Raw genomic sequence first — 13627 nt, 5'->3', positions numbered from 1 at the left:
ATGAATGAGTCAAATGAATCGTAGTCCTGCAGGTTACTAGCTGTGTGACCTTGAAGACATCACTTAACCTATCTGGCCTTGGTTTCCTCATCTGTAATATGGGATAATAATATCTAAAGTGTATACAATTTGTCTTATCCCATGTTCACATTCTGAAGAGAGGGCAGATCACTAAAATACTTTGGATGAACTGGTCTGTTTACACTTGTGTTTTCGGGTGATATTATCTAAATGGGTTTACCTCATTTTAATTTTCTGCAGCCCTTTGACGTGCCCTCACAGGAGGCCCGGGGCTTTGAACCGGAGTCTGAGGACTAAAAAGTCAAAACCCTGTTTCAGCTACTCAGCAGCCCTGTGGTCTCGGGTACTGTAACTCCCAGAACCTTGGTTTCCTTCTTTGAAGAGTGATAGGAGTGGGATTTGTCTCAGAGTTAGCGGGAAGGTTAAATGGCATGAACTTGGAGGGTGAACTTGGAAACTGTGCAGAGGTTTCCTGCCTCTGTCATGGCCTTGATCCCGTCCCCGATCCATGCTGGGTCTTGCTGCCTCTCATGCACTGTGTCTATTGCTTCCCCTTGGTCTTGGTCTGCAGTTACCTCTTTTTCTCCCCAATCCCCCCTTCCCTCGCATCCCTCCTCATCCTTCAAGACCAGTTTATGGATCACCTTCTCCATGAAGCCTTCTCAGACTGCTTTAAGCTACAAGGTTCTCTCCCGTCTCCCTCTTTACTGTATTAGTCTGTGTCATACCATCTCTCACTTAATTACTCTCTTCCATGTGTATTTTTTAAGACCAAGTATACTGAATTCTCTTTAAACATGTCACTTACACTTTGGTATTCACCACGGTAACTAGTAGGACGGCAGACAATTACACTACACGCTTCCAGCCCATGGGTTGTAGATCATGCTGCCCCTTCTTTTTCTTGGCCGTGCCGTTCAATCCCTGGTTTTAGTTTTCCCCAACCAGGGATTGAACCCGGCCTCTCAGCAGTGAAAACCCAGAGTCCTAACCACTGGACCACCAGGGATGCTGCCCCTTCTTTTTCTCAGAGTACTTTCCCTCCCTTCTCTTCTTGTCCACTTTCTACTCATCTTTAAAGACCAACTCAGTTGGTGTCCCCTCTGAAACTCCTTCCCTTGTTTAGAGCTGTGGTTTCCTCAGGGCTCCTCATGGCACTCTGCACCTGCTCGATGTGGATGTGTATCAGTCAGTTGGATAGGTACCTGCCTCCCCCACAGGTTGTAACCTCCTGGAGGACACACTACATAACTTGTACACCTTTGTGCACACCTCTCCACCCCCCGAAGCCTGGAACAGATTACTCATACATTCTCTAATTTATTGAGTACCTGCTATGTGCCAGGCACCCTGTTGAGTGCTGTTGACAACCTCGTGAGCAAAATAACTACGAGCTTACCTCTGTGGAGCCTTTAGTGTGTGGAGGACCCAAGCTTTAACTAAATACTCGCAGAAAAGGATGGAAAACTGCAAGTTGTATGCTTGTTGCGGAGCCGAGGTGCCTGGAGCTAGGAGAGAAGGTCAGAGGTCTCAGGGCCAATTTCCTTGAAGAACTCCGAGAAAGGCACTCTATGAATGTTTGCTAAATGGTAGGGAATTGAACAGTGGCTGCCCAATAAATACTCGTTGATTGGTTGATTGATTTTTGGCAAAGCCTCTGGAGATCCTGAGAAGAAAGGGCCTCAGGTCCCCATCATTCTTATTACATAATTAATTCAGTGCATTTAAAGCTCCCCATTTTTCATCTTATACTTTAAACATGAGGGAAAAACCGATAGGCCAACTTTATAATATTTTAAAATGACTGCAGTGTTTTGGAATATTACATAGCTATAAGAGTTTATGTATATTTAATATGCTTATTAAAATATGCAGTAAGCCCATGGCTGATTTTCTCTAAGGACGTCTCAGTGCCGAGGTGGGATTTAAATGTTTAATATTAATAATAACACTCATAACTCATATTTCTCTAGTGCTTTTCATCTTCGGGATCCCTAAAGCCTGTGGGCATCACATCAAGTGGATGCAGCTGGGCTCGCCAGCGGGCTGACAGCATCCTCGTCTGCCCTCCTTTCTTCCTCTGGGGGAGGAGAAGGGGGAACTCCAACACAAAGGTTCCAGCTTCCACTGCCTACATTGAGTTTCCTCTTTCCAGACTCAAATTCCCTCTGGCTCCCTCTGAAAGGCTTCCAATTATGTACAACTCCTGCTGCCAGCCCTATACCACTGATACTCCCTGTCTTAGAACAAGGGGAAAAGTGGCTTTATGCTCCTGGGGTAGGGAGGTACATGCCTTTCCTTGGGCTGGTCCAGGACAGGACATAGAGCCTGAGATTGGCTGACTGGAAAAGGGAAGTGCAAAGGGAAGGTCTCAGCTTGTTATGTAAACCCACCCCCTGCCCTTCCTTCTCTAGGTCACGGAGACCAGGACCGGTCCCCTGGGCTGCAGCAACTACGACAACCTGGACTCGGTCAGCTCTGTCCTGGTACAGAGTCCGGAGAACAAAGTGCAGTTACTCGGTAAGGTGCCCTGTGCCGTTTTTACACTTTCCATACACGGTAAAAAAAAAAACAACAACAACTTAGATCACCAAAAGGAAAAAGTCCTGCCTGCCCCATTTGGCTAAACCCTTCTGAAGACAAGAACTACCACTAGTTCTGGAACTTGTATTTAACAACTTTCCATCATTCTTTTGAGAAAACTTCTGACATGGTTCACTTTACACCTCGACCATTGCTCAAACCACTGGACACCCAAATCCTCCCACCTCCCATCCTTCCCAAGACCTCTGTCACTATCCTACAGCAACAGCACATCCATCATCATACACCTTGATCTCGTTGGCGATCTCCTTTGTTGTCCAAAGAACCCTCTGCTTTATCCTCAGTACACATTGGGGAATAGCTGGCCTTTGCAGAGTGGTTATGGGGTACCGTCTCTAGCTTGACTAAGAGCTACACAAACTGTGGGACCATTGGTTACCCTGAGAGGGTTCCCTGCTTTCTGTTACTAGTCTGCAGTCTTCAATGGGAGATCAAAGCCAGGAGAAGAGTTTGAGAAGAATAGGAGCCTTAACTGGGGACAGAACAGGCAGAAACAGAAAAGCGAAAGGAAGGGGAACGACCCTAGGTCTGGAGGCTGGGAGATAAGGGGAGGTACTCAGCTCCTGCTGTCTGTTCCCCAAGCATCCTGGGGGCAGAGCCATGCAAACTGATTCAGACAGAGCTGTTTGGCAATGGGAAAAGTTCATGCTTCTTAAGGCCTGAGTTGGACTCTGTTTGGGATATTATTGTCTTGGTATTATAAAATCAATAGCCGTCACCCAGGGTCTATGATTACAAGTTCCAGGCAACCTGAGCCAGACGTAAGCCCTCAATGCTTTAGGCATCAAGAAGCATACAAAAAGGAGGAAAAGACTCCTGTATTTAAAGCCGCCCAATGCAATTAGCATCCCTCTTCTCTTAGGTCCCTGGATGGGCTGGGTTTGTGTCTGGAAATTAGTGATGAGTGAAGTTCAGAGTGTCTGGTGGTTCATTTGGAATAGCTTATGCTATTTAATTTTATAGCCCATCACTCATGCAGACATTGTTCGGGGCACTTATTTTGTAGCAGTAGGAAATGTTAGGAGGAGGAGGGAGCTAATGGGGGAGGTGAAAGGAAAGGACTTGGAGAGGGCTGAGTGTTGAAAGCAAGCGTATGTGGACAGCGTGCATGGGGAGGGCTGCTCAAGTGCCACTGTGGGCACATCGTCAAGAAAGGAAGATTTAGCAGCAGTTCAGAACAGGAGGTGGATCACAAACAAGAACAACAAACATCTACCATGGCTGCAATTCTAAGTTGTATTTTGAGGTCTGCCGAGACTGGGTTACATACTTTGGGCTCTCTGATTTCCTGCCAAGGACAAGGTCAAGGGTGTGACAATAAGGAGCTGGCAGACACCTGATGAAAGGGGAGCTCATCCCGTCCAGAAGTCCTCACGTCCCTCCCTCTCCTGGCACAGTTTCTCCCAGTGTCCCTGCTGGGAGAGCCTCCTGCAGGTCTGACCTCGAACCGGGCTGGGCTGCAACCAAAGGCATGCCCGTCCTTCATTCACCTCTGGATATGCTTCCAGCAGCCATCCTGTGTGGCTTGAAGCCAACTAGGAGTCTATTCTGCTGCTGGTGAACCAATATCCACCACAGATGGGTAGGAAAACTGAAGCTTGGGGCAGTTTAGTGGGTTATATTCAAGACCAGAGGCAGCTAATTAGAAAAGAGAGCTGAGAGACATTCATATCTATCCAGGCTCAACTGAACTTGGGGCATCCATCGCCATCTTGCTTTCACATCGCGTTAAGGGTTAAACCCTGAGATAGGCAGCCAGTCCCAGTTATGCAGTATGACCCAATAGGACAAGGACAGGGTCTGACACCAAGCTGACTTTCCCAGCACTGTGACTTGGGCAGGTCACCATGGTCACTGGGCTGGGATTTCCTCATTATAAGAGCCTCAGTATGACCACAGTGTTGCTTGTAGTTGTATATGGAAAGTGCTTGCTGTAGTGCCTGGCCACTGTGTACCCACAACACCTTGTCCCTACCTCCTAAGCAGGACAGCCTCCTTGGTCATCGGGGCTAGGGTGGGAGGCCCAGGAGGGTCAGCATTCAGAAGTATCCTAGGGGGCCTGCCTCTCATCTCAGAGAAGCTAGAAACAGGATGGCAATTGGAGGCAGAGCAAAAAAGCCCATCAAGCCTTGATTCTTCCCCCACGAGGGCTATAAGCTCTTCCTTTATCTGAAACATCTTCCCATTTCCATCCTAGAAATGCTGACATGTAGCCAATAAGCCCGTTCATATGATATGCACGCTCTCAATTTGGCTGATGTGAGGGGTCTGACTAAGCCTTGAGCTTTGATGTGCCCCATCTGTCACTGGGACAGCAATAACCCTCTGTCCCAACCAGCTCAGCAGGATCGGGGCCTGGGGTGGCCATTCTTGGGCCCAGGATGCACAAGTCAGCAGAACCGCAGCTGGGGATCCTGCAGCCTTGGGTGTGGGAAACTGAGTACTCCCTGGCCCTGCCCGGCAGTTCCCCGACTCGTCCTTTCCTTAGGCCTGCAGGTGCTGCTGCCCGAGTACCTGCGGGAGCGCTTCGTGACCGCTGCGCTCAGCTACATCACGTGCAGCTCTGAGGGCGAGCTCATCTGCAAGGAGAATGACTGTTGGTGCAAGTGCAGCCCCACCTTCCCAGAATGCAACTGTCCTGACGCTGACATCCAGGCCATGGAGGACAGCCTGCTGCAGATCCAGGACTCCTGGGCGACTCACAGCCAGCAGTTTGAGGAGTCAGGTGAGCAGTCAGTCAGCCCAGATTTCCTCCCTGTCAATGGGAGGCGGCTGAGAGGTACGGGATAAGAACCCGGGGCGCTCAGCTTGGCTCCTGGCTCAGCCACTTAACTGGCTGGGTGACCTCCAGCAGGTTATATGACCACCCCAAGTCTGAACTCATTTTCTTTTTTTGTATATGCAAACAGACCTAATACCTACCAAAGTGATGCGTTTCAAGGACTTAATAAGCTAAGGTAAATATAATTGAGGCCATAGGCCTTGTCTGTCTTGTTTGCCACAGATTCCACGGTGCCTGCACATAAGGTGCACAGTGAATATTTGTTGAATGAATGAGGCACACGGCATGTTTCTAGGAGGCACCTAGTACATGCTGGTGATTGCTTATTGCAGGTATAACTGATATCAATGTCACCTTGAGGCTAAGATTCTTATTCTGTATTATGGCTTGAATGTTTGTATCCCCTCAAGTTCATATGTGGAAAATCTGATGCCCAAGGTGATGGTATTAGGAGGTGGGGACTTTGGGATTTGATTAGGTCATAAGGGCCGAGCCCTCATGAACGGGATCAGTGCTCATATAAAAGAGGCCCCAGAGAGATCCCTTACCTCTTCCAACATGTGAGGACCCAGCAAGAATTTTGGCCCCAGAAGAGGGCCTTCACCAGACCCTGACAGCAGCCTCCTGACCCTGGACTTCCGGCCTCTGAAACTACATTTCTGTTGTTTACAAGCCACCCAGTCTGTGGTGTTTTGTCATAACATCTTGGACAGACCTAACACACTCTATTACTGATCCTTTGTATAACTAACTTTGGTTTAGCCCTGAAGCTCCTCAGTGCCTCCATTTCTTCATCTGTAAATGAGGGAAAATGATAATAATAGGTGGGTGGATGGCTCATATGGAGCAATGTAGATAAAGTATAAAGAACTCTGCATGATATACTCATACATTTCAATATTAAATGAATAATAGTTAATATGGATATATCTCAAAAAAAACAATACTGGATAAAACAAAGCAAATGAAAAAGGTTATGTATTATATATACATATTTGTATTTAAATAACATTTATATGTAATACTGTAATAACATATTAAATATAATACATATTTAGTACTATTTATTTGATGCTTAAAACATACTAGCCAATACTTAATATTTTTATGGATATATTTTTAGAAAACGTTAAAAAATATATGATAGTAATAAAACATTCAAGAGAGTAGTTAACGTCTAGATAAAGATGGAGGGGGAAGTTTAGGGCCTTCAAGTATATTTGCTTTGCCATATTTCTTTTAAAAAAAATCTGAATTCAATATGGCAAAACGGCAAACTCTAGGTGGTGGGCACATGGGAGTTTATCTTGTTATTCTCTGGGCTGTTTTGTATACCTAAGTGTTTCATAAAAAGAACTATGCACACACTACTGGATGTTAATGTCATTACTAGGTGTGATTTTTCCAGTCATCTGGGTGGGGGATGAAGAACCAGGGACCTGAGAAATCAGAATGAGCTGAGGCCCCAGGCATTGCCATCTCAGGTCTTAAACAAGGCATTCAGTTGCTAAGGAGAGTATCATATTCCAACCCCCACAGCTGCATTGGACCAATGGTGGTGGGATGTGTTAGGTAGTGCCCGAGTATGTGGGAAAGGACTTTGGGCTTTCAGCACTATGGATTACTGCCAGTGAGTGAAGGAGGACTGTCCAGACCCCCATCAGGAGACGTGATGGCTGCAGGTTCCAGGTAAAAGCAGGTCCATAGACAGAGATCTGAGCATGAATTCAGAAAACACATTGTGCCCAGGAAGCTCTGAGGAGGACTCAGACTTGCAGTAGGAGCTAAGAACCAGAAAGCACATTGCTTCCGGGTTAGTTTCAAGAAAGAATGGGTGTCTGGCCAAGAGGTAAATCTCAAAAGAGAGGAAAGGTGTCCTAGAGTCAGAGAGAACGACATGGAGGGAAGAGGCTGGTCTCAGGGACTGAAAGGCTTCTAAGAAGACTTCTGAGCGGGGTGCTCCCTCTTCTGTGTCTGCATTTGCCAGTCTCGTCCGCCCGCACCTTCATGAGTGCCTCACACCTTCCCTAAGGGTGCGGTGGTGTGATTGAAGAAGACTGTGCATGAATTATAAGGCGGTATAAAGGGCAAGAGAGATGCATCCCAAGGTCACTGGCCCTGTGGGTGGTGACAGAGATGTGTTTTGAAATTCAGAAGCATATTAGAAACAGGAAGGATGGGAAAGAATCCATATCTTAAGGTATGTCAATCATCTCTGAATAAGGCTGTTCGAAAAGAAAGAAAGAAAAGGGCCCGGGAGGGTGGACGTGAAGCCTCCTTCCTCATACAGTGACTGAAGGGCGGGCTGGGTCTGGGGGGAGGGGGGAGGTCCTCCTGATGGGCACCCATCCAGGTGCCCCTCAGCTCAGCTCTCGTGTTCTTACCCACAGAGGAATTCCAGGCCCTGCTGAAGCGGCTGCCAGACGACAGGTTCCTGAACTCCACAGCCATCTCCCAGTTCTGGGCCATGGACACCAGCCTCCAGCACCGCTACCAGCAGCTGGGAGCCAGCTTGAAAGTGCTGTTCAAGAAGACCCATCGGATCGTCCGCCGGCTCTTCAACCTCTGCAAGCGTTGCCACCGGCAGCCCCGCTTCCGCCTGCCCAAGGAGAGGTGAGCACCCCAGATGCCCGAGCCAGAGCACGTCACCCATGACAGCCACTGAGGCCGGGGAGGACCCCTGTCCAACACAGCAGAGCTGGGAATGCTGACGCACACACGGCCTGTTAGAGTCTCCTATTATCTTGACATACTTGCGTGTCATTCTCAGTTATGAGTTGTATCTGAAGTGAGAGAGAGAGAGAAAAAAAAAACAGAGAGGCTAATTTTACTTTTATATACATTATAGTCGATTCGAATGTTATTCTAATAATCCTCTAATTCTCACTCATTTCTATTTTAGTAAGTCTTTTAGGAAAGAAAAGGGTGGAGTTAAAGCTTTTAGACCAATTGCGTATGATGAGAAACACACGCAATAGATTGTTTCCAACAAGTGACTCTGCTCTGAGTCATAGGAGGGAAGCGAACTGAGGGCCTGTGCCCTCGGGAACAGAGTGGGGCTGGATTGTCACAGGCCCTCATGCATCCGTCCGCTCATTCACACGTGCATCCAACAAGCCTTTATTAAGTCCACCTCGCATGTCCTAATATTAAGCAGTGAGGGATATTTGTTCATTGAGAAGATATAATAAATATACAGGAACATCAAAATTATAAAATTATTACATGGCAGCCACTTAAAAGCATGTTCGTGGACCGTAAATCAAAGGCATGGTCTAATAATAGTAAAGGTCAGAGAGAAAAGCCACCCAGGAGAAGGACCTCTTGGCCAGATTGTGTGGGAGGAAATGGAAGTGGGCTGGTACGTGTGAGCCAGAGCATTCCAGGAGGGGGCGCTGCCCTCACAGCAACCCAGGGGTGCACTTCTAACTGAGGCACAGGTAACGAGGGACATATGAGTGAGAGGACAGACCGGCAAGGGCATTTGAGAAAGGTTCTTTTTTTTTTTTTTTTCCCCAACACATAGTTAGGAAATGCTTACCAGGCACCAGGAACAATCCTAGTTTCTGAGAATACGTTGGGGAATAATGCAGGGTCCCTGCTTTCACGGCATATGCAGGGAAGCCATCTCTGAACAGGTCAACAATAAATAAACACAATCCATTTTGATAATGAACATTGCTGTGAATCACATCAAAGCAGGGTGATGTGACAGAGAGGGACTGGGCGGTGCTTTGGACAGGGGAGTAGCTGAAGACCTCTTTGAGGGATGTATCATAAGAGCTGAAGTCTAAACCTTAAGAGGGAGCCAGCCATAGAAAAGTCCTATCCTTGGTGGGAGGGTTCTAGAAAGGACAGAGACTGTGAAGGGGGAAAGAGGTTGGCACGACACTGGAAAGTTTGGAGAGCCAGTTGTTGGAAGATCTTATTTAAGAGGCTGAAAACTAGATTGGATACGAAAGGCGCTGCAGATCTTCTGTAGGCTTTTGAATAAGGGAATGAGGTGGTACTTTGGAGGGAGGAAGTAACTTGTTTGGTTATCCCGAAGTGGTAAAGTAGGGTTTCTGTCATTCAGAGAGCCTGGGGCTTTTATCTTCCTTATCACCTATTAGTCAAATCTCCTGCCACCCTCAGGAAGCAGCAGTGTGTGGCTTCCTATGACTCTTGCTTCATTTTTATCCCCCCCTCGCAAAGGTCTTTGTCCTACTGGTGGAACCGTATCCAGTCCCTCCTCTACTGTGGAGAGAGCACCTTCCCTGGCACCTTCCTGGAACAGAGCCACAGCTGCACCTGCCCCTACGACCAGTCCTCCTGCCAGGGCCCCATCCCTTGTGCCTTGGGCGAAGGGCCCGCCTGTGCCCACTGTGCCCCAGACAACAGCACACGCTGTGGGAGCTGCAACCCAGGCTACGTGCTCGCCCAGGGCTTGTGCCGCCCCGAGGTGGCCGAGTCGCTGGAGAACTTTCTGGGGCTGGAGACAGACCTGCAGGACCTGGAGCTGAAGTACCTGCTGCAGAAGTGGGACAGCCGCATCGAGGTGCACTCCATCTTCATCAGCAATGACATGCGCCTGGGCAGCTGGTTCGACCCTTCCTGGAGGAAACGCATGCTGCTCACCCTGAAGAGCAACAAGTACAAGCCCGGGCTGGTGCACGTGATGCTGGCCCTGTCCCTGCAGATCTGCCTCACCAAGAACAGCACCCTGGAGCCTGTCATGGCCATCTATGTCAACCCCTTTGGGGGCAGCCACTCTGAGAGCTGGTTCATGCCCGTGAACGAGGGCAATTTCCCAGACTGGGAAAGGACTAATGTGGATGCTGCTGCCCAGTGCCAAAACTGGACTATTACCTTGGGCAACAGGTGGAAGACCTTCTTTGAGACAGTCCATGTTTACCTACGGAGCCGAATCAAGTCCCTGGACGACAGCTCCAATGAGACGATCTACTACGAGCCTCTGGAGATGACCGATCCCTCCAAGAACTTGGGCTACATGAAAATCAACACGTTGCAGGTCTTTGGCTACAGCCTGCCCTTTGACCCGGATGCCATCCGGGACTTAATTCTCCAGTTAGACTACCCGTATACTCAAGGTTCCCAGGACTCTGCCCTCTTGCAGCTCATCGAGCTTAGGGACCGGGTCAACCAGCTTTCCCCACCTGGCAAGGTGCGGCTTGACCTTTTCTCCTGCTTGCTCCGGCATCGGCTCAAACTGGCCAACAATGAGGTGGGCAGGATCCAGTCGTCTCTGAGGGCTTTCAACTCCAAGCTGCCAAACCCTGTGGAGTATGAGACAGGCAAACTCTGTAGCTAATGGGGGACCCACTCCAGTGCCGGGCAGGGAGGGGATCCATGAATCCGGGGTGCAAAGATCTAAGCCCTCACCTTAGTGCCAACGGGGTGTTCCCTTAAGACTGCACCCAGCACATGGGACTCGGGGCTTGAACTGAAGCAGGCAGGAGAGAAGGAAACAGCCGCTGCACACACTCACCACACGTGTGCACACGCGCGCACACTCACAAGGGGAGGCGAGCACTCAGCAGCCTTGTATCTGTGAAGCCGGTGCTTTCTCATGAATGCAGTTGAAGGAGAGGGAGCCAGGGAGAGCTTCAGAAAAGGAACCAGCCCAACTGTGCAACACACAAATTCTTAAAAGTGATTCTTAGCATTCAAGAAAGCAAGAGGGAACAACAATGGGAGAGGTGGCAGCACCGCCTCCCCCTCTGTGGAGTCACTTTTGTATTCTTTTTAGCCAGATTTCTTAAATGGCGTTGTTTCATGATTCCCCACAGTGGTTCTTACTTTTTGTTCGCTGCCTCCTCTGAGCCCTCCAGACACAGACCGTTCCTCAGGCCAGCTCCCTTGGGGAAACAGGAAGCGACACCCACGGAGGACCACTCAGGGCAGCCAGGCAGCCCTGCTGCCCTCCCTCTCCCTCGGCCCCCTTGCTTCCTTGGCCTCCCCAGTGTCAGGGCCTGGCTGGCTCCACGTTCCCCTTGTGGTCCAGCCAGAGCTCCTCTCCCAACAGCATCTGTTCTGTCCAAGAAAGCAGCTCTGTCAAGTTAGAGACAATGTATAGGGAAATGTTCTTTTTAAAAAACAAAAAAACCAAAAAATATTTATTTTGTGATTGTTTTTCTTGTCAATCTGCTCCAGCCACATGAACGTATGAGTAAAAACTTGCCTGGTTTAATATATATATGTTTTAAAAAGGCTGTTTTTTAGGGGAAAAAATTAGAGAGAAAAGAGAGGGAAAAAAAGAGTATAGTTCCCTGGGCTGCCTGGATTTTTAAAAATTGGGTGTCCATGGATGGAGGATATTGCTATGTAGGAGGCTGGTTGATCTGTGTACACACAAGTGCATGCATGTCTGGCTTGAATGTGTGTGTGTGTGTGTGTGTGTGTTTGTGAGAGAGAGGGAGAGAGGGAGAGAGAGAGAGAGAGAGAGAGAGCGAGAGAGAGAGAGAGAGAGAGAGAGAGAGGGAGGGAGGGAGGGAGGGAGAGGGAGAGGGAGAGGGAGAGGGAGAGAGGGAGAGAGAGAGAGAGAAATTGACATTAAATAAAGAATGGAGTGAGGCAAAACTCTTTCCAGAGAGTTACCTGGCTTGCCCACCTCCTTTTTTCCCAGGTGTGAGGGCTAACACAGGTCTGACAACCAGGATAGGCCACTATCAGGAGAGTAGTAGAGAAGTTCCTGCTATCCAGGAGAACTGTAGCCTCTGTGCCTAGGGCAAATGCCTGCTAACAGGGGTTTCTCTTTGCCTGCACTGCTGTGGACATCAGGAGAATTTTTCATCTTCTGCATCTTATGGTCTGGGATTGCCTTTGAGGAAATTGGGAAACATGCAGACATGGCCTTGGTTTTCTCCATTCTGTCTGATTACTACTTTCCCAGCCTAAAAGTCAGGTTTGACATAAGCCACACAGAACAATGCATCATTCTCCCTTAGTGCCTCCCCCAGGTGGTATGAGAAGCATTTTATAGCAGATCTTTTGGAGAACCAATTCTCTGTCTGTTCTCCACATGATCCAAGTACAATGTGTAGGCATGACAACCCCCATTTTATTCAGGCGAAAGTCACCGTGTAAATACTAAGTACCTCATTCCTTACCTGTGGTACATCTTGGTTGGTACAAAATGAACTGGGAGACAGAAAGGATGGTCGTGTCTCTCTGCCCAGAGCCATCTTCGTTTATTTTTGCAAAGAGAGGAATTCAGCAGTCTATTACTGTACCATCAACCCAGGAGGACCTGAAATCCTTGGTAGATAAGCAGCCTAGGGCATTTCTTTCTTCACAACTCCCCTGAAGGCTTCTAATGTAGAAATACAGAGTGATGGAATGATTTAGGGATGAACACAGGTATTGGCTGCCTATTTCTGGTTCAGCCGCTGCTTACTTTGGGGAGTTTATGTCAAGCTTCTCGTCTGTGGAAGATGGAACCAACAGATGTCATTTTCATCAGTGGGGGTGTTGATGTGCCAAAGGAGTGTGCATTTGTTGGGAAAGGGGTTGCAACTGGTAGGAAGGCTTTGATACCTTCCCAGGATGGGGTTTGAGAGGTGTAAGGCAGATAGGAGAGTCCGATTGTAGCATTCAGAGTGTGCATATCTATATGCTGTAGGAGTGGGTGGGCAGAGGCTTTCACCCACAAATTAAAGGCACACCGTGCACGGCAATATTCAGAGTGGGGAGGAGAGCAATTGAGAAAGCGTTGTGCACAGAATCAGCAGTTGCATGCTCTGTAGCATGAAGGTAATTGTCCCAGTGGGAACTGAGTCAGTACATGAGGGTGCACATCCCACCTAAGCCAGCCCCACAGCTGAGGGGTGGGAAACCTCAGCTGTCAGTCTCTGAATCAGAGAGCGGACGGGGGGGAAAAGCCCACCTATAGAGTTATTAGGAAGGATGCTGCATCTCCTTACCTCAGACTCCTTGTCTTAGGAAGGCTCTGGGAAGATGCTATACTATGATATGGTTTTAGAAATATATTCATCTAGTTACAAAGATTTCCACTGCTTGCCTGCTGGAAGGTTTAAACCATGAAGCTGAGTGTATCAACTCCATCTAAAAGTACTATTACACATTGGTAAATATTTAGGAGTGCCCTTCTGAGCCCAGAAGCAAGCACCATATTGATAGAGGGTCTAAAAGACATTAATAATTAATTACAGTAGTAGACATGTTTATATTTGACCTACTTACCTGATATCTGTGACAGAT

At 48.2% G+C, this 13627-nt stretch overlaps 1 protein-coding gene and 1 long non-coding RNA gene across 2 annotated transcripts in view; one reads left to right on the top strand and one right to left on the bottom strand.

Moving 5' to 3' along the window:
• The window catches only part of BRINP2 (BMP/retinoic acid inducible neural specific 2), a 116461-nt gene extending 104846 nt beyond the window's left edge, over positions 1-11615 (top strand). Inside the window, exons 5-8 of the mRNA XM_022556560.3 lie at positions 2436-2541; positions 5114-5350; positions 7798-8020; positions 9602-11615. Of these exons, the coding sequence (XP_022412268.2) occupies positions 2436-2541; positions 5114-5350; positions 7798-8020; positions 9602-10718 (1683 nt within the window). The 3' untranslated portion in view covers positions 10719-11615. The remainder of the gene's footprint in view (positions 1-2435; positions 2542-5113; positions 5351-7797; positions 8021-9601) is intronic.
• Positions 6374-11834, bottom strand: LOC111165681 (uncharacterized). The gene is made up of 4 exons (XR_016393057.1): positions 10790-11834; positions 10564-10683; positions 9915-10393; positions 6374-8190 (listed from the first exon to the last, which is right to left on the bottom strand). It is a non-coding gene; the product is annotated as an uncharacterized LOC111165681 (long non-coding RNA).
• Between the last annotated feature and the right edge of the window lie 1793 nt (positions 11835-13627).

The sequence above is a fragment of the Delphinapterus leucas genome, chromosome 1 (assembly GCF_059928025.1).
Source record: "Delphinapterus leucas isolate spDelLeu-1000000601 "Yukka" chromosome 1, BTC_Dleu_Yukka2, whole genome shotgun sequence".
Lineage (NCBI taxonomy): Eukaryota > Metazoa > Chordata > Mammalia > Artiodactyla > Monodontidae > Delphinapterus > Delphinapterus leucas.
Note: the sequence above shows the minus strand (reverse complement) of the source record. Positions and strands in the feature narration are given on the sequence as shown.